The sequence below is a fragment of the Echinococcus granulosus genome, assembly GCF_000524195.1.
Source record: "Echinococcus granulosus chromosome Unknown EG_S00050, whole genome shotgun sequence".
Taxonomy (NCBI): domain Eukaryota; kingdom Metazoa; phylum Platyhelminthes; class Cestoda; order Cyclophyllidea; family Taeniidae; genus Echinococcus; species Echinococcus granulosus.
The window spans coordinates 570,867-588,970 of NW_020170430.1; the positions used below are offsets into that span (position 1 = coordinate 570,867).

Below are 18,104 nucleotides of genomic sequence, written 5' to 3' on the forward strand. Positions count from 1 at the left end.
GATACATTCGTCATTCGCTTACCATCCCAGTCTCATACGTTCTTGACCATTCTTGACTTCTGTGTTTTGATGTGCCTCTAGCGTCTTGGCTCAGTTTCGCGAAAACTTCGTTTTCTCTGTCCCTGTATGTTATATGCTCTCGTGAACTGGATAGTAACCCGTCATGGTCACTGCTCTTTGGTTAGCCTCTACAGCAGTTAGAGCAGTGCAAACATGATTATTCTTAATGTTTATTGAATACATCGTGACCCCTCGCGCCGAAGTCCAGCTGCTTTGGCTACTCTCTTGTTTTCGTTTCACAAATTTCATCTAAACCAAGCCTCATATCTGAGAATATTTTCCATTTTAAATTGTTGAAATGGATATTAAAGTTTGCATCTTCGTTACGTATTATTGTTCAAATGCTGACCTTACCCTTGTCATGCACTTGCGCAATACCCAATATAAACGCCGTAAGTGCTGTCAGCTTGCTATTATCGTCTTGACTATTTACGTTTACCAAAGCTTTATGTAAATCACTTAAAGGGTATCCCTTGTGAGTACATAATAATTGTTTTGCAACTATCATTTGCGCCTATATTATTGCGTCTACACAGATGTATTTTTCATGTGTTTAGCTGGCTAGCAGCATCGTGACAGACTACAATTTGCTTGTGAATGTTTAGGATGGGTAAGAATCTTTTTGCCTAGCGTTTTTGTAATCCCAGGAGCCTTTACGCAGGAATGAAATAGGAATGTATGTGTTAAAATAAGTGTAGCTATTGTTTAGGTGAAGCTTCCGGAACACCTATATGGACCTTTTAGAGGTTTCGTAATTTATCCCACTTGAGTTGATTAGACTGCTCTTTATCGCTATCACTACGCAATCTTCAGCTGAATCAAATTGGTTATCGAATTTGTAAGTAATGGCTTGATTGCCCATGTGCTGGCAGTTTGAGCATTCGCCAGAGGAGTAGAAGCACTAAGGAATTTTTCTAATGAACCATTAATTGTTACGATTCCCTCTTTTCGTATTACGTTGAGTTCTCACGAAAGATGTCATAGAGGCACGTTGCCTCCTAGTTATAGCTTCTAACAATAGGTTCATTCAGTTTGGTACCGTATTTGAAACGCACTTGAATCCTCGTTTCGCTCCTTGGGTAGAAAATGGTGGATCCTGACAGCCACAGATCAAATTAACGGTCCACTTGACACATCGGGAATCATATTTTGCTTGCACATGTGACTTCTTTGCTGCATACTCGTTGCCGTAGCGAAGCGTTTACTAATTATCACTTTCCGTTTGGTGTGTTGTATTTCAGATCACACACGTGCTAGTAGGCAAAAGCATCACATGATTCAACTGATGTCAGGGTCCGTGCATCAAAAGGCTAGTAATTATTTCACCTCTTTCCCTTTCGAGCAAACGGGTGGATTCTTGTGCTTTCAAGAACAGCAGAAAAAAACCACTATGTCATGATCAAAAGCGAATTTAAAGTTATCGGGGTATTTAAATTGTGCATCTCCTCATTGTATATATTTTGCACGCTATATTCCGTCCCTAGTGCTCTGAAACTATTAGCTTGGACACGAATTTCTGGTCGTTGTAGTTCGTTTTGCGTATTGTTGGTTTTTACTAAAGAGCACCCGGATGTCTTTAACATGCTGCACTACGAACAGCTCCGTCTCACTACAATTAAGTGATCGTAACGATTAAGGGCTGTGTTGATTATTAAAATGCCTCGTAGGTACGTGGTGAGCGTGACGTGTGCGTATCTCAGACTACTCAATTCAAATAAGGCATTATTGATTAATAACAAGCATATTGTTGGAACTCGTCATCTCATGGAGGTGGGAGATGCGGTTGGTGTGTCATGGTATATTAGAGCGGCAAACTACAATGACTGTCATGGAAAATTTGGTTCAAGACCTAGCTCAATTGGTGAACTCAACGGGTTTGGGTCACATGCACCTGGTTGTTTTAAAATTATCCATCTGAATCAAAACCTGGGTTGATTTCGCATGAAAGCTCATAATGTTTTAGAATCTCACCACGCCACGTATGCCTAAGCATCGTGACCTTTCGACTTCGTTCGTGATTCGCCGTACAATGCACTCATGCCAAAATTTCTGACAGAATGATAGTGTTAGGCTATCAGTGTATTCACATAACGCGAAAACTCAGTTCATTCGGAAGACGACTTCAATGCTCAGGGGGAAATGCTATAGCTGCGCACAAATGACTCCTCTTTTGTGGGTGCGCACGTGGTTGCGCGCGCGCCTGTATAATTAGCGACAGCTGAAGTGCTGTTGGGGCATTCAAGCACAAACCGGTGCTGGAGAGACTCCGCTATTACAGGCGCGCATTCGCGCCCATATAGCTAAACTTTCTAAGCAGAATTAGATAGGTCTGCTGCTAAACAGGTCACGCGCTTGCCAACTCAAATGTGATGTAACCTCTGCTTGGCAGAGGAGTGGATTCTGTGCTTGCCCTGCTGGATTCGTCTTTGACCGATTTATTACAGTTTTGTCGGTTATCTACTCCATATAAGTGTATATTTGGCTTTTCTGGTAATTTTTAAGGAGGAGGAATCCGCATTTCCATTGGCCGAGGAAGAACATAGCGAAGAGTCGAAGTGCTGAGCAAAAGTCTGTTTGAGATTCACTGAAAACGACTAACCATAGTAAGCAATTCTTACTGTTAGGATGACCTCCAAGTTCTCGGAAAACTGTCAGCTAGCACGAAATTCAGCAATAAAGGAGTAAATGCACCTGTTGGATCTATTTTTGTGAGTATTCGCGTATTCAGAAAACAAGTTTGTGATATCGTGAAGGGAATAAAGCATTCTTCAGTAGTTTTTTAATCGATTTTTAATCCACTTAAAAGTGGCATATTTAGTTAAACATTATTAAAATCTCCACTTTGATGATACTGCGGTCGTTTCAATGATCTCTTTCAGGTACTATTGCCTCCACCGACAAACATGTGGAAATATTTTCCTCTAGATTATGTCTTGAATGTCCTGAAATGTAAATACTAGAAGATTGTGGGAAGGGCAGGGGTCCTTGCAAGCCATATGTGGGTCATCTCGATGGGGCGTAAAATTGCATGGCGAATACACAATGTGATATAACTGAACGCTTATTTGAGGACGAATTGGCATTTCCTCAAAAAAAGTTCAGAGAGTCAATAATAATAAGGTCAGTAAAACTTACTTTGCCCTTTAAAAATTTCTGAAAAGAAAGAAAAAACAAGCGCTATGAATTACGCTGGGTTATTTTTTTCCTTAAAGTAAACAGCTTAGGCGTCTCTGAATGGGTGCAAAAGTCTACAGTTAAATTATGCTGATTGTAATAGGTTCAGTGTTTATCGCTTTCTCCTTAGCCTTAGAACTAGTGAACGAGTTGGACGAGGCCGTGCTTTATGGGGTAGCGATTATTAAGGGGGCACAGGTATTACAGGTTAACATTTTTGCGGAATATGCTTCCCTCTCGGAGCCCATGGCGCACTTTCTAATCGCCTCTCGCCTGACAGGTACATTTAAACAAACGCGTTGTGCTGACAATGTGGCAACAGCTATAAAATGCTTTTTTTAACCCGCCTTTCTGGTTCTGCAGTAGCCATTGAAGTCATGTATTTGCTATCTATTTTTACTTAAGTAGCCATTCATTTAATAGGAGTTGAATGTATATAATAAATGAATTTTGCTGTACGACTGTACAGAATTTGTATTTGAAGATCGAAGAGGTTTTTTACTGGGATGGAACATTGAAATAATAATAAAAAGTAGAACAACTATGCGGTAGACGGGAGGAGATAAGGTACGCTTTTCTTTTTTAAAGAGGCCTAAAACAACACCTCCCATTCCTACGTTATTGAGAATTCTCGGAGCTACCTGAGTTTGTACAACATAGGATGGGACTCTATTATCGGCTGTGTTAACTGAGAGTGAGTTGCGCCGACCGGAAGTGCCATTTTACTGGCATTTCCCTTGTATTTTTCTGCTCTTTTTGAAGACCTCACGTATTCAATGGATTCCACAAGTTTTCTACTGGCGGTAAATTCTCACCTCAGGCACGATTCTATCTTGTTGATTTCCATCTCCCTGTATATGATAATGTGAATTTCAAAGCAAAAAGGAGGTCTAACAGGATCGCACTCCTGCTCATCACTCGGCATCAGGTGGTGACTCTTTTATTCTATTCCAATATCTAGGCTGTTAAGCCACAGATTACCCAAAGGGCACGTACACTTTGTTTACGATTACTCCACATTTGAGTACAATAGCCCTGAATGTGTACTTGTAGTTTCAACGCCACTTAATTCTTTCATTTAGGTTACAAAAGTGGTAGTAGAAATATCACTGACAACCTGAAATGCAATTGCCTTTGTCCAAGTCGTACAATAACTCCCCAAGTAGACCCCTACCTACTTCAGCCGTGATACAATCAAGTGCCGTAATATGGTTCGGTATGGATTCTAACCAGTGTCAAATCCTCCCTTTCCCAGTGTTCAAAAATGTCACAAAAATGTATTTTAATGATGCGAACATGAAGGCATATTGGGGCGTGAACTCGCATCTTGTCTAAATTCCCGTCAAAAATAGCGTTACTCTGACTCCAAGCGCTAAATACTGTAGGAAGTAGTTTTTAATGCAAAGTAATGGGGCAGAAATACCTTAACACCAACCACATAAAATGATACTTTGCTTTTATTAATTTCATTTCAGTCATTCCACTTTTCTGTTTATGCTTCTCGTCTTTTGACCTTGTGGAGCGCCCCCAGACTCCCCTGAGGAAAAAAGACGGAACAATGCTTTGACGGAATTGGAACTATTGGCCGGACCTTCCGGCGAAGGTGCAGTAGCGGAGCCTCCAAGTGGCCCTGCTGCCAAAACTGCGAGTTAAACAAACAATTAAAGCATTACACTTACTCATGAATCGTTCCTGCAATATTCCTTTAACGATAATGATTGGAATTAGAAGGACTGCTGCATTTGTCAACGACAAATGCCGATTTCATTTAACCAGGATTTATTTCTGCATTTAGCGGCGATTTCAAACGGGAAGATTCTCTAAAATGACTTTGCAGCCTAAGCGGATGTAATTTCTTGCCAAGTAATGCTGACACTTTGAATCTAATTTCATACCGCGGATTTATTGAGATTTTTATAATTAACTACTGATGTATTTAACATATTCCTGTAATTTGCATCTCCAAATTTTTGCCTTTTAACCAAATTTATGGATTAATTAATATCGTAGGCTTTGAGGTCAGGGATGAATAGTTAAAGTGACTATATTTAGCTTAAAAAAAGTAAAGTTTTGTTGTGCAGGTGTTTGAAAGTTTGTTTAGTAAGACCGATCACGGAAAGCAATTATCGACATCTTGTGGTGTGTACTCGTTCAAATGTCAGGCGATAGAGTCTTTTTAAAGAAATGGCAGCCATTTCGCATGATATCGAATTTGTTGTAAATAGAACTGTACTAGTGGAGGAGTCCTCCAAATCAAATCGCCATTTCTTGCAAAGCGTCCATTTGCAGGTCTCATTCCGTTGATGGCCAGCATCGTTTCGGCTCTGCTAGATAGTCATCTGGTAATTAAATATTTCGACAGATATTGCTTGTGTTCGTAGTGTATTACAATTGGACTTATTTAGGATGAGGTCTTTCAACACATTTTAGCAGAAGTTGTTTTTGACTGTTTTTCATTGTATGCATTTCACTGGCTAACGTACGGTCTAGCACTTTGAGGCAGTGGCAGTGGGCGCCATCAATTTCTGCCTAACAGCGGGAGTAAGCTAATGGGCTATGCCAAACCGGAAGAAACAGTAACTTTTAACTCAACATCAATACGTTGGAGTTTTTATGTTTACTTTTTTGTACTTTGACAAGTTTTCCTGTGGAATATGAATGCAGAAGCCGCAGGTCCTTAATGAATTTGAAGCAAAATTGCTGTTTAGAAAATTGTTCTGACCTCAAATAGAAGGAAGAAAATTAGTTGTCAATGCACAATGCGTTGTACTAGCAATTCCAGTCTGGTGCAATATTCTCTTTGCTTTTCGCTTCCTTCTCCGATTTTATACTTCGAATCGGAGAGACTGGTTGGGGAAGGCATGATTTCTTGTAGGTTTTTGCAAACGTTCAAATTTTCGTAAAGGGATCTGCGTTTGTCTCCTCCTCGTGGAGAGATAGCGACCCCTCGGTCACGAGGTTGGTCCAATCCTCCGGTTTACCGCCCTACAATATACATCGAGGGAAACTGCATTGCACTAATACACAGGCTGCTGGTTGAACAGCTTTACTCTGCGATCCCTCAATGTTGTCTTAAAATACAGAGAGCACAGTAGCTGTAGCGCTTACATGAACTGACGACTATAAGCTCAAAATACGCTGCAGCTTTGCTTCAAAGCTAGTTGCTGATTCGCACCTCGACAAGTCCACGTTTAGTGGATGAGGACATAAATTTTACGCTTTTTCGTATTACACTGTTATTTTTCAAGACCTTGGCATTGCTTTCTTACATCTTTCTCCAGTAACCGTGTGAAGACGGTGATGCAAGAAGTCGGCTTACATCCTCTTCAGGTGACCCAGCATTGTCCAGTGGCAGTCTCTAGCCTTCTTCACATTTCCTTTACTCTAAAGGATTTCTGTCCCATATAGCTCGGATTAAAACACTTTATAAGATGAAATCATATTAATTCAACCTCTGCAAATGGCCCACTGGGTTAGGATATCCTAGAATATCAGCAAGTGATCCACATAAGAAGGAGGATTTCTATTTGTTGTTAAAGCTGAATAATTCTAGTTAAAGTGCTTTGGATTTTACAATGTCTGAAATTTTGTTTTGTATTTTTCACCATATGCCAAAAACAGAAGTGAAAATACTCAAGTCCGATGAAGTCAGAAATGCGCTTTAAGTAGCAGATTTATTGCTGGTCGTAATAATACATATTTCTCAATAGGTCCTCTCATATTCCACCTAAGTTTAGTCTAAAATCATCTATTTACGATAACCAATGACTTAGCGAATAATTTTGGGCTATTATTCATCCAACTTGCTTTGAGTCTCTTTTGCTTCCAATTCGCAAATCCTTTTCACTAAATTGGTGTTTGGACTGCATGAAAAAATATGCTAAGACCGTTGAGAATCACCGGGATCGCCAGCAAAAAGAAGCTCACAGTAATTTTAAAAATACGTGAAATTATTTTCAAAGCAGTAAAGTGGCCTCATCCGACGGTGAAAAGTCGTAAATTGTTGCTCCGTAAAAATTGTGCGTTGTTAACTAGGTTAATGGCCACATTGAAACACCAAAGGTCAAGAAGCACGATTCTCATCACAAGGGTCAAGTCGAAGACGCTTTTAGCAGCAAACTCGATCCCGACTTTACCGAGGGGTTTGTTAAGCATGTAGGTAAGATGTTGTATTTGTTATAGGAACTTGGAATGATCCATCCCGAGTTAAACGCCACAATTCCATATTTTAAGGTTGCTTGACAAGGCACGATAACACCGCTACGCCTAAACGAACACAACTTTCATTTGGTAGATCCACTTGACATTGCTAAATAAATAAACACTCCGAAAGGATATGGCAGCTCAGGTACAAACTGTGCACATGAAGCCACTGATGGGGCGTTAGTGTGTTTCCACTTACGAGCCGGATATCCATACTACAACCTTTGACAATACGCCGCTGAAACAAACATTTGAGAAGAAATGTGCAAAAAGGCTCCAGGTAGCTCCCGGCGCATTACTATCACCTTAGCGTCAACATGACTTTCCCTTGAAGGTTGCTCAACGATTGCAACCACTTCCCTGACCACCTGTATGTCGCATCCAAGCACAACATGCGCGAATCCAGAAAAGTCAAAAACCTGGTCGGAAATTTGTACCTCATAATGCTGTATTTGTTGAGCTGGTGTTTTTTGCTCTTCTGTATAATTTGGCAGGGTTAAAATTCTTGACTTTGGTAAAGGCAAACTTTGAAAACAGCTGGAAATGTCTGTTAAAAACGCCTTTTGAAAGCCGGCATAACTTGTAACCGTCCGTCCTGAACAGCTGCCTGCAAAAAAGTGCATAACTTTCAGGCGTTTACATCCGGTGCTTTGTTTTGCAGCGTCGTCGCCATTCTCCACTTGCATCTGGTCTTCAGGTTCGATGAGATTTTTGGCTCACAACTAACGACACGTTTGGGGCAAATGCTCCCTGATAAGTCAAAGAGAGAGATAGCTCTTTTAGTTAGATTCTTGCAAATTATCGACCGAGATGAGACCGAACCCGGAGTCCACAGCAAATCACTGGTTTCGTGTATCATTTTTAGCATAAATATATTCCCCACTTTGCACTGCTTGTGTCAAGACCAATAAAATACTACTACAAAGGCAAACTGTTACCAATTGCCTTTACCAATTTGTTTGTTGCGCATGAATGAACAATTCTGGTTATGGGATATGCTTTAAGGGAACAAACAGCCACGGCAAATCAAGCATAATTACTTTGTAATTCATCTCTAGCAAGAATTGTGTAGGCCGCCGTTAAGCATAAGACGTCACCACAAACTATATAAACTGCGGATGCTACCTCTGCCCTCCGATTGCTACAACCTTCCTTATTCTCAAGCATTTTTAGTCCATTTCGATAAATATCCCACATACTCGACAACTGGAGTTGAATTGACGGTTGTATACATAAAAGAATCTTTGAAATCAAGAATCAAACGTTCATTATACCACTTGAATTACGCAAAAATTGGAACAAAAAGTTACCCATTACCCGTTGGAAAAGTCGGATTTTCTGCCGCCATGTTTTCCCTATTGAAGTGACTGGATTGGGTAGGCAGTATGATGAGAAGGTACTTTGTTGATCTGCTTGGGAGAAATGGCATAAACAAACTGATGCCTTTGCAGTGCACTGCCACCGGAACTCACAATATAAATGAGCTTTAATTGACAAACATAGACGTTTTAGCGATTCTTGGAAAACCCAATTGCTTCTATCAGAAAATCGCGTCGCCAAGCGCCTATAACGCCATCACAATCTTAAATAACTGAGGGGATTACCATCACCTTGAGCGTTGAGTACCATGTTATCACCATAAACGATACTACCAGTTATTTCTAAGTGTGTTAAACCTCGACATTTACCCGCGACTCTCGTGTCATCTTTGAGCTTGGCAACACTGGACCGCGTCCCATCTCACCGTTTACTTTCTGCTACAAGATTCACAGTGACACACAAAGAATACGAAAGCCTATCCATAGACAGTCCATCACACGAACTGTTTCGAAGAAAAACCATATTAAATAAATCCATAACTCACACTATAATGTGCAAAGGAAGACTCACCCCTACTCACTTCATCTAAATCTGTGAACGTGAAGGCTACGATGCCAAGCAAATAGTCCTGCTACGCACTATCGCAATCTTTCAAGCGCAGTGGTTTTGGCTAACTTCGAAGAATACGAAATGTTAGCGACTGCATTACTTATTGGTCATGGAGGATTATGCACCAATTAATTAAGAGGCGTTATTAAAAACAAAAAATGTGTAGAACAATCAGGCCTATATGTACAAAGAGGCACAAACAGAGACAAAATAAGCGCAGTCAGAGATCCCTAAAAACTATCGGGAACTCCAAAGGAAGGCTCAATGTAGACACTGTTCTAGAGGAGTGTGCAAAATGCATTGTGCTTTGCATCACTCTAGTCGGTCTTAGGTTTTGCAGAACCAGTAAGCGTGTCAACCTGGGACGAATCCTCGTTATCAGCGCTTTCGTAGAGGTGATGAGGCTCTGAGGGAGATAAAAGCTTCCCCACAAGTGGATAACGCTCTGAAATATAGAAAACTGATATTTGTACGATAGCGACTCGATGATAATCGCCTCTGATGGTGAGTGTGTGCGACACCAATTAAAGTAGAATATTACCCGCGATAGTAATTAGATAAATAAAGACAAAGTGTAGCACTCAGTCAACATTTCATGTAAGGACCAAACACAAACTATACTTCGATTCAAAGAGACTACGCTTCAAAACTTCCCAAAATTCTGTTAAATCTTCTCCATTTCAGGGTCGAGTCAAGTAGATTATTACCTAATTACTTATGGATACGCATTTAAAATTGCAAGCATGAGTCTCAAATGGTACGCACAATTAGGGGTGTCGCGAAAATAAAAGCTATAGTAAACGCAAGTCCCACAACCGCATATTCTATTAAAAACACTCCCGCTAACTTGATTTTGTGCTCAAAAGAATAAAATAACGATTTAAAAAAGGTAAATAGCAAGCTTCAGAGTTAATGGAGAAGAAACGCACGATCTGTCACTGATACGGGAAAACACACAGTGCAAACAAATGTATACCTAGGGGGACTTAAAAAACTAAATTTTTACCCGGAATAAGCGGGTTATAAGACGGGTAAAACAGTAACAATAAGGCAAGGTAAAATTGAAAACGGATTTCTATGTTAACTGCTTACAGGATACAGAGACATGAAGATCTTACCACGGAACTGCAACTCCCACTCCTTGAGACTTTTCATTTGGTCAGAGGTGAGATCCGACAGATCATCATACTCTTCATTGCATGGTGGGATATCGGTGGTGAACATTGTCAAGGATCTTGAAGCATCTCGACCAGCAAAAATCGCATAAGGACCATCTTTCCCGTAAAATTCCTTGCCGTTATTGGTGACGTCGAAAACGTTTCCATTAACAGCGATCAAGATCCGACCATCGGGTCCGCTTCCATTGAATTGACTAAGTTCTTGTATAGTAAAATCCCGTTTACGCATATTTGGTAACTTTTCTGGATCGGAATGTTTGCTCAGCGAAAAGATAACATAGCAAGCGATTCCAATTGTAATGCATACAAATATGAGAACTGCAACTACAGTCAAAAAAAATTCCCGGGCGTTATCGTCCCTAAGTCAAACGTGGACCACATTTCCCCAAGTTACAACACGCATATCAGGCGCTCCGATGAAACCCATCTACGACGCCTTAAACAAACGCCTTTACTAGAATCACAATTTGCCAACTAGTGCATAAGACCTCTTTTAATAAAAATATCGGGTTTCAGTTCAACAAGTTTCAAGCGAAAGTATGTGGTCCATAGAATCCATTTTGTGCAAAAATGAAGAGCATCCAGAACGCATTAAATACTTTATCGGCCCATGCTACAATCTAAAGCACAAAGTCTTATCTGCCTTATGCAAATTCAGGTATCATGCTCTATTAAAATGAGACTTACCAAGTGATTGAGTGGTAATCTCCAAAATTACCTGACGTAAAAATTGCACGGGATCTGTGTGATAATGATATACCCCTCACTGTTTTGATAAAAAAGAGCGTTTTGCGAATTTTTCTGAATGTGTTCACCTAGTAATATTTTAATGGATGCTTTAGATATACTTTGTTTTTGTGAGTTGATAAGCACAACCTAATCATCTGATTATTTGCGGGTCTCACTATCGGGTTGGCGTTGGTTGGACTTTTGCTAGATTGTTCAGTTGTGTACCAAACATATTGCATTTCATATTTCTTGGGATAATTATGGGTGTTAATGCCCATTTTGTTTTCGGCGTTTCGGGTTTCATGTGATTCAGTTATGGTAACTTCAAAGTTGTCTTTCTTGCAACTTAGAGGCCGTAGTCATTCGCTCTAGCTTAAACGCAGCAGCAAGGATGCAGTTTCAGGGCTGTTTTGTAGCTTTCACTCATATGCAATGAACTGGCTTCTATAAGTTCTACTCTTTGTAGATTATCGTACTCATCCATGGCAGTCAATAGGGAAACGTACGAACCTGAGGAAGGCAAACTCCCGATAGAACTTGATGATTCCTCGTTCGATCTCATTGCTGATGCAAAAACTCTCCCAGGCGGCGGATTTGACGCTGTCGGCTCGGATAACGAGTACAGGGTAGAACCATTCATGTCACCGACAACGCCGACATATACTCCATCCCGACTGGCGATGAGCAATAGTGATAGCGAGATATCTTCAAGCAGTCCTGAATGCCAAACTCATGAAGAAAAGCGAATGCGAGTGGATTTACAAGCTTTTGCAAAAGGGAGTGCGTTATCACCCGAGACTTTTGAGAGAAATAAGGAGAGGGTTTTTTCCAGCGGAGATGAAGAAGAGCGGAACGAAAGGAGTGATTTAGAGGAGAATGAGAAGGCGAAGGAGGAGAAGGCTGATGCTGACTTCGAAGGCTTCGACGGGGATGAGGAAGGGGCCAAGGGCATGATCGCAGACATCTTTGGCGAGAGTGATGCTGAGGAAGAAGGAGATTTCGAGGGTTTTGCGGAAAATGAAGTTGAGAAGGAAGCGGCCGTTTCCTCAGCAGCTAGCATTGCTGCCGTCGAAATTATAAAGGACGAGGTGCATCATCATCATCAGCCCCGGGAACAAGCAACAAGCGATAATGATGATGATGATGAGGGCGAAGGGTTCATTTCCGACTTCGATCGATTTATGAGTCGTCGGCGTGAAGAGACGCGTCGACGAAGACGGCTGGGTAGGGATGAAGAGTTTCTCAACGACAATGATGAGATTATCCGCGAAACTGTTAGTAAAATGAAAAGTGCCGCGGATGAGGATCGTCGTCTCCTGTCAAAAAATAGGCCTGCCACAAAGAAATTGAGCATGCTGAATGTTGTTAGTAATTTGCTTATAAGGGCCGGCATGAAGCCTGCTCTGATTGACAATGGCATTCTCGGTGCTATCACTGAGTGGCTTTCTCCCGTTTCCGGTCATGTATTGCCCAGTGTTACCATCAGGGAAACTCTTTTGCGACATCTTAGCGAATTTCATATTCAGGACCCGGACCTGTTACGTGATTCAGGCATCGGCAAGGCTGTTATGTACCTATACAAGCATCCAAGGGAGACGAGAGCCAATAAGATGCTCGCGGGTCACCTGATCAGTAAGTTTTGTGCATTTATCGGTTAAGTTTTAGGTCGACCCTACCATTATCAATGTTGTAACGATCCGGTGGCTACTTTGTATTATCGGCTTTTAGTTATTTAGTTGTGATTTTCAGGTACTTTTTTCTCTTAGATGAGTGGTCGAGACCAATTTTCAATTTAACCAGTGATTACGGATCCCTTACGAGGGAGGAGCGGAAGCAGCTGGACCTTGAACATCTTCCGAAACGCCGTAATCTTAGGTGATTTTGAGCGCCCTTTTTTTCTAACAGGTAGCAATGCCAGGCACCACATTTACTTCAGAGGAATCTTTCTACCTTAAGTTTGGGCAAAGCGTTGACGCACTTATGTTACCCTCCTATTAAATTTTGAGACTTAAATCCGAGATCTGATGGCACCCACCTGTGAATCAGCACCCTCTGAGGGCGTTTGTTACTGTCACTGCGACTTATTTTGTAGAAAAGAAGGAGTGGACAACATTGATGTGAATCAGAAGTCCTCTGACAACCAAATGTGAGTCATGTTCCTCGCTGCTTATTCTCATGAGAAGTTTAGGGTAGCAATCCTGACTGGCTTTTTTCCCACCTCCAGTCCCCTGCGGCCGGGTGACCCGGGTTGGGTGAACCGGGCTCGTGTTCCGCAACCCTCGAACAAAGACTATGTGATACGACCCAAGTGGAATGTACCTACCAACTCTTCTACATTTGAAGAGGGGGACACAGACGACGTCTATGATAACGAGGAAGGCAGAGAGAGGGATGGGGCCCGTTCTGCACGAAAACGACGACTTCAGCAAGCGCAACCCCCCGGAGGCGCCTCTAGTCGCATAGAGAGGCACATTCGTGCACTGGCGAAGAACGCAGCCGTACGGAGGAAAACCCGCTTCGTCCGCGCGGTCCCCATGTCCGTGGAAGGCAGAAATATGTCCCTCTGAGTCTCCTACGAACATCCTCACCGCCACCACCACTGTAGATATATGACCTACTCTACTCCGTTGCTTCCAATAAACCTTATAAAATCTCACTGAAGGATAATACAAAAATTCCCATTCACTATTAGAGGTAAGCTGGAAAAGGGAATAACAGAGCGGATATGGGATTCTTTCTTAATCACGAACCTAAGAAATAGGATGTGGGTCGTCATCGCCAGCCAGATGGGCTTGGTCGAGTATAGGGATGGAGAAGATATTGTGAGAAGGTGCAAACTTTGTCTTTTCCTCTGACTTCCTCCTCCAATTGAGGCAGTTGGATAACGTGCATGTCGTCGTAGAGCTCGAGGATCTGTTCAAGATACTTCGATTGGATTCGATGTCGAGCTTTGCACATCCTACAATCTGTTGGTACTTCAGCCGATCTTAAGTCGCCTCGACTACCACCTTCACTTGTTGTGATATTGGGAAAGAGGAGCTGATTTACAATAATATTGTGAATGTCAATTTCCTGCTCCGCTAGAGCCTAAAACAGTAAGAAGAGTGGGGAGAATATTCCCTTACTTGTACGAGACGCTCCGTTTCATACATACTCAGGAATTCCGCTATACAGACACAAACGAATGTAGTTTGACTGGGATCCTTAAATTGCTGAGTTATTTCTCGCACAATCGGCAGACGGGCTTCAATGGCTTGCGCGAAGTCTTCTGAGGCCAACATACCACTACCAGCACCACCGACGCCGAGGAAAGACATCATCTGGCCGAGCAAAGGTGCCATAGAATTTTTTAGCCTGACCAACTTGCTCATTCCATTTTCTACCAGTTCAGGAAAGGCAAGTAAACGAAGCGTGTGTCCAGTTGGAGCTGTGTCAAATACAACTACTGAGTAGTCCATGCTACGCACAAGACGGAAGACCTCTGTATATGACATATACTCGTCGATACCAGGGATGGAATTCAGCACACCGGTCAAAGTTCTCCGGAGATCTGCAGAGTGTGTAGCCTCCTCAACGCCAGAGACGTCTCCTTCTAGTTCTTCAACACCCATATTTGGATCAATTTCCATTGCATACAGGTTCCTGAAGCCCTTTAGATAAATAGAGTAAATTAGTATTAGCACAAATTTATTACCAAGTACGACCACTCTTCAGTTTCAGCAGGTTCAACAGCTCTCTTGGTGGGATAACCCCTCCGCACTTCTAGCCTTCCAGTCCATCTACATACCAATGACAAACACCATTTTTGAGCTGGCATACCCCGGAGGGCAGAAGAAACAAGACTGAGGCAGTATAACGTGGAAAACTAATCCTCAAAGATCCTTGTAACTGGTAACTGTTAAGTAACGTCAAAGGAATTGACCGCTAATCATAACGACGGGCCTGAGAAAAGTATAAACGCATAAATTAATTCATATAAAACACAACATATTACTGCCAAGCAGCAGGTGATATAATAATAAGCCACAGGGAAGGTGCGTCGCACAAACAATACCACAAATAGGAAACAATCTTACATCAACCAAAGTTGGTGACCTCGAGAACTTTTGGTCGAATGCATCGGAGAGATTGTGCGCGGGATCTGTACTAATAATGAGGACACGCTCGCGAACTTTCGATAACTCAACCGCCAGACTGCAGCTGCACGTTGTTTTGCCTACACCACCCTTTCCGCCCACAAATATCCAGCGTAGAGATGCCTGATCTAAAAGGTTTTGTACTGTTGACTCCGGCATGTTTAAACAGTGTATAGAGATTTTCGTTCGCGCGATCGGGCCACGACGACTTAAACAAAGGGATTCCTGACTCTTTTACTCCCTAAGTTGCGAAAATTTACCTATAAGACCCTTTAAAGTAGAACTGTTATAATTTTGATTTGCAATCTATGTTTAGTGTTACCTTGTTTCGCAATTATTACCAGTGAAGCCCTACATGCTATCGCAATGCCCATGCCAGCACCCATAGGTCTGTAAGATGCGCATGGCCCCAGAACCCTCTTTACAACAAAATTAATAAATACAGAGAACTTAACCAAGTGGCGCTCAGGAGCTGAGACGTGCACAATCAAAGTGGCCATCGATTCAGTAGACACTAAGGAGACTCACACAACAATATAGAGAACTCAAACAAATACGCTATCTTGTGTTTACATCCTCTTCAGATAGCGTCACTTCTTCAATTCTTCGTGCTTTGTAAAAAGATTAATTTTGTTTGTGCCAGAGACTAAATCATGAAACAACTCATGTGTTCCTAAAATGGCCTTATTACCTACCTTCCCTGAAATGTACTGCACGTGTATAAATATTTTGAAATAAACTCTTTTGACATATCTTCTCCAACAGTTGATAGCTACATATCTTGTGTTAGTTTAGTCCTATCAACTTTACTCTTTTATGCTCATAATGATCTTCATCAGCTTCAATTAATCTCTCAGTGCACTAACAACCGAATTGCAAATTTGACTTGACCTCTTGCTCATTACAATCATTGTTCTTGATTTTGGTATAACTCCAAAACTCCTATAGTGATTTTCAATTACTAACGAATTCGCCTGAGTTTGTACATCTCCTAAGATAACCGCAGTGTGTTGAGGCTTTGCTGAGGCCAATGTGCTTTGGAAGAATATATATGATTAAATTCCAGAGGTTAGAGGCCTGCTGACGTGGTCTGAAGGCCATTCCGCTGAGGGCGGGGGGAAGCGCAACCTCGAGAGACTAAGGTGTCAGGGTACTTAAATAAACAAATAAACAAGACATGGGATCATTACAATGGCATTCTCTAGCTTATCATTTCAATCACCTAATAGCAAAATATGCACGATGTTTACTCTGGCGAATGCCAAATTAAAAATCCAACTTCATTTCCCGCTTGTCTTTGTGATTGAACAGATGTTAAATATGCAATCCATTTTTACTTTATTAAACATTTTAATGCAATGCTGGGAACTGGCGCGCAAACGGTATAAAAGTTTGATTGATGCCACTTCGAGGTTCATACCTTTTGAAAAACTGGTCTAATTTCTCGATCTGCAGAGCAACTCTGATTACATAAATGGGACAAAAATCATATTCTTGAGAGAGAAACGGAATAGTTTGTACAAAACATGTTTGATACAAATTGCATTTAAACTCCACATGGATATAGCAACTGCCATTCGATATAGTTAAAAGAATATTTTGCAAAATTCCTAGCACTTTACAGATAATCTGATCCTTTTAGAAGCACTCAAGTGCTGCGTCCTCCTCATTTCCATTTCAGGAAACTTAATTAATTCTTAATTATCGAAAACTAAATCTCTTCGAACAATAAACTTTAATGAATGGGATTCCTTTCTTTCTTGTAATGCATTACATTAAACAAGGCATTATATCCTACCTCCGATTTTCTTAAAGTATTCAGTCTATGAGTGCTTACTGGGAATTCGTAAAAAAACAAACCAATCAAACTGGTATGCACCCAACTTTTGGCAGGTAAAAATGAGTGTAAAGCAAGTTGCAATTCTCAATCTCCTCCTTCTCAGCGACTCAGTGTCTCCGTACACTATGGCCTACGCAGGCGAGGTGGCAGCGCAACAGGAGCTTCCACAATGCACGTATGGCACAGTGCTGTTTATTCGACAAGAGGTCTCCCCGGGGTCTTTGATCTGTGCGTCCAGTAAAGCGTGGGACCGCTTGTCGGCTTTTCATTTGTTTGCGCTCTCTTTCCATGCGTGTACAAGAAGGTGGGTAAAGATTTATGAAACTGCAAGTATGAATAGAACTTCATGAAAGGGTGAGAGCAGGTGTGCAATCTGTGTGTGTGTGTGCGTGTGATAAAAGACGTGAAGCGACTGAAAATGGAGCTTTAACACATTTTCTATCAACTAAGTTTAAAGGCATAAAAAGGAAGGACTTTCGATATAGACGTGCTGTCTTCAAGAGACTCACCTTTTACGTCAACGTTACTGATGCTCGGACACCGTGTGAGCAGGCAGGAGATCTGGATCAATTATACCCATTATCGAAGATCCTATGCAGCCGATTCTGAATCAAAATTTTGAGTGAAAAGTGCTTTCGTATACCGAGAATTCACACTCGCCATAATTCAACATAAAAAAGGTAAGCAAAGGGGTACGAACTCTTTCAGTCGCATTACTTAATTATTTGTAAACAGGCATTCCGTAGTCATTTTAGGATCATCGTTTAAAAGTGGTGGTGGAGAGATCACTAAAGGCAAGATCTAGTGATAGCACTGGCTGCCATTACCTTCATTACATCGTCTTCACCACCACCA

At 41.5% G+C, this 18,104-nt stretch overlaps 3 protein-coding genes across 3 annotated transcripts; 1 reads left to right on the top strand and 2 right to left on the bottom strand. All coding sequences in view use genetic code 11, as the record gives it.

Moving 5' to 3' along the window:
* Positions 1-9,683: 9,683 nt before the first annotated feature.
* EGR_06101 (Membrane-associated progesterone receptor component) lies at positions 9,684-10,773 on the bottom strand (the record flags this gene model as incomplete). The annotated part of the gene is made up of 2 exons (XM_024495350.1): positions 9,684-9,811; positions 10,485-10,773. The coding sequence occupies 2 exons, from the start codon at positions 10,771-10,773 to the stop codon at positions 9,684-9,686; spliced, it is 417 nt and encodes a 138-aa protein (XP_024350305.1).
* A 310-nt stretch (positions 10,774-11,083) lies between these two features.
* EGR_06102 (hypothetical protein) lies at positions 11,084-13,840 on the top strand (the record flags this gene model as incomplete). The annotated part of the gene is made up of 5 exons (XM_024495351.1): positions 11,084-11,202; positions 11,740-12,905; positions 13,040-13,148; positions 13,366-13,419; positions 13,498-13,840. The coding sequence occupies 5 exons, from the start codon at positions 11,084-11,086 to the stop codon at positions 13,838-13,840; spliced, it is 1,791 nt and encodes a 596-aa protein (XP_024350306.1).
* A 205-nt stretch (positions 13,841-14,045) lies between these two features.
* On the bottom strand, positions 14,046-15,568 carry EGR_06103 (ATPase asna1; the record flags this gene model as incomplete). The annotated part of the gene is made up of 3 exons (XM_024495352.1): positions 14,046-14,360; positions 14,399-14,923; positions 15,350-15,568. The coding sequence occupies 3 exons, from the start codon at positions 15,566-15,568 to the stop codon at positions 14,046-14,048; spliced, it is 1,059 nt and encodes a 352-aa protein (XP_024350307.1).
* Positions 15,569-18,104: the final 2,536 nt, after the last annotated feature.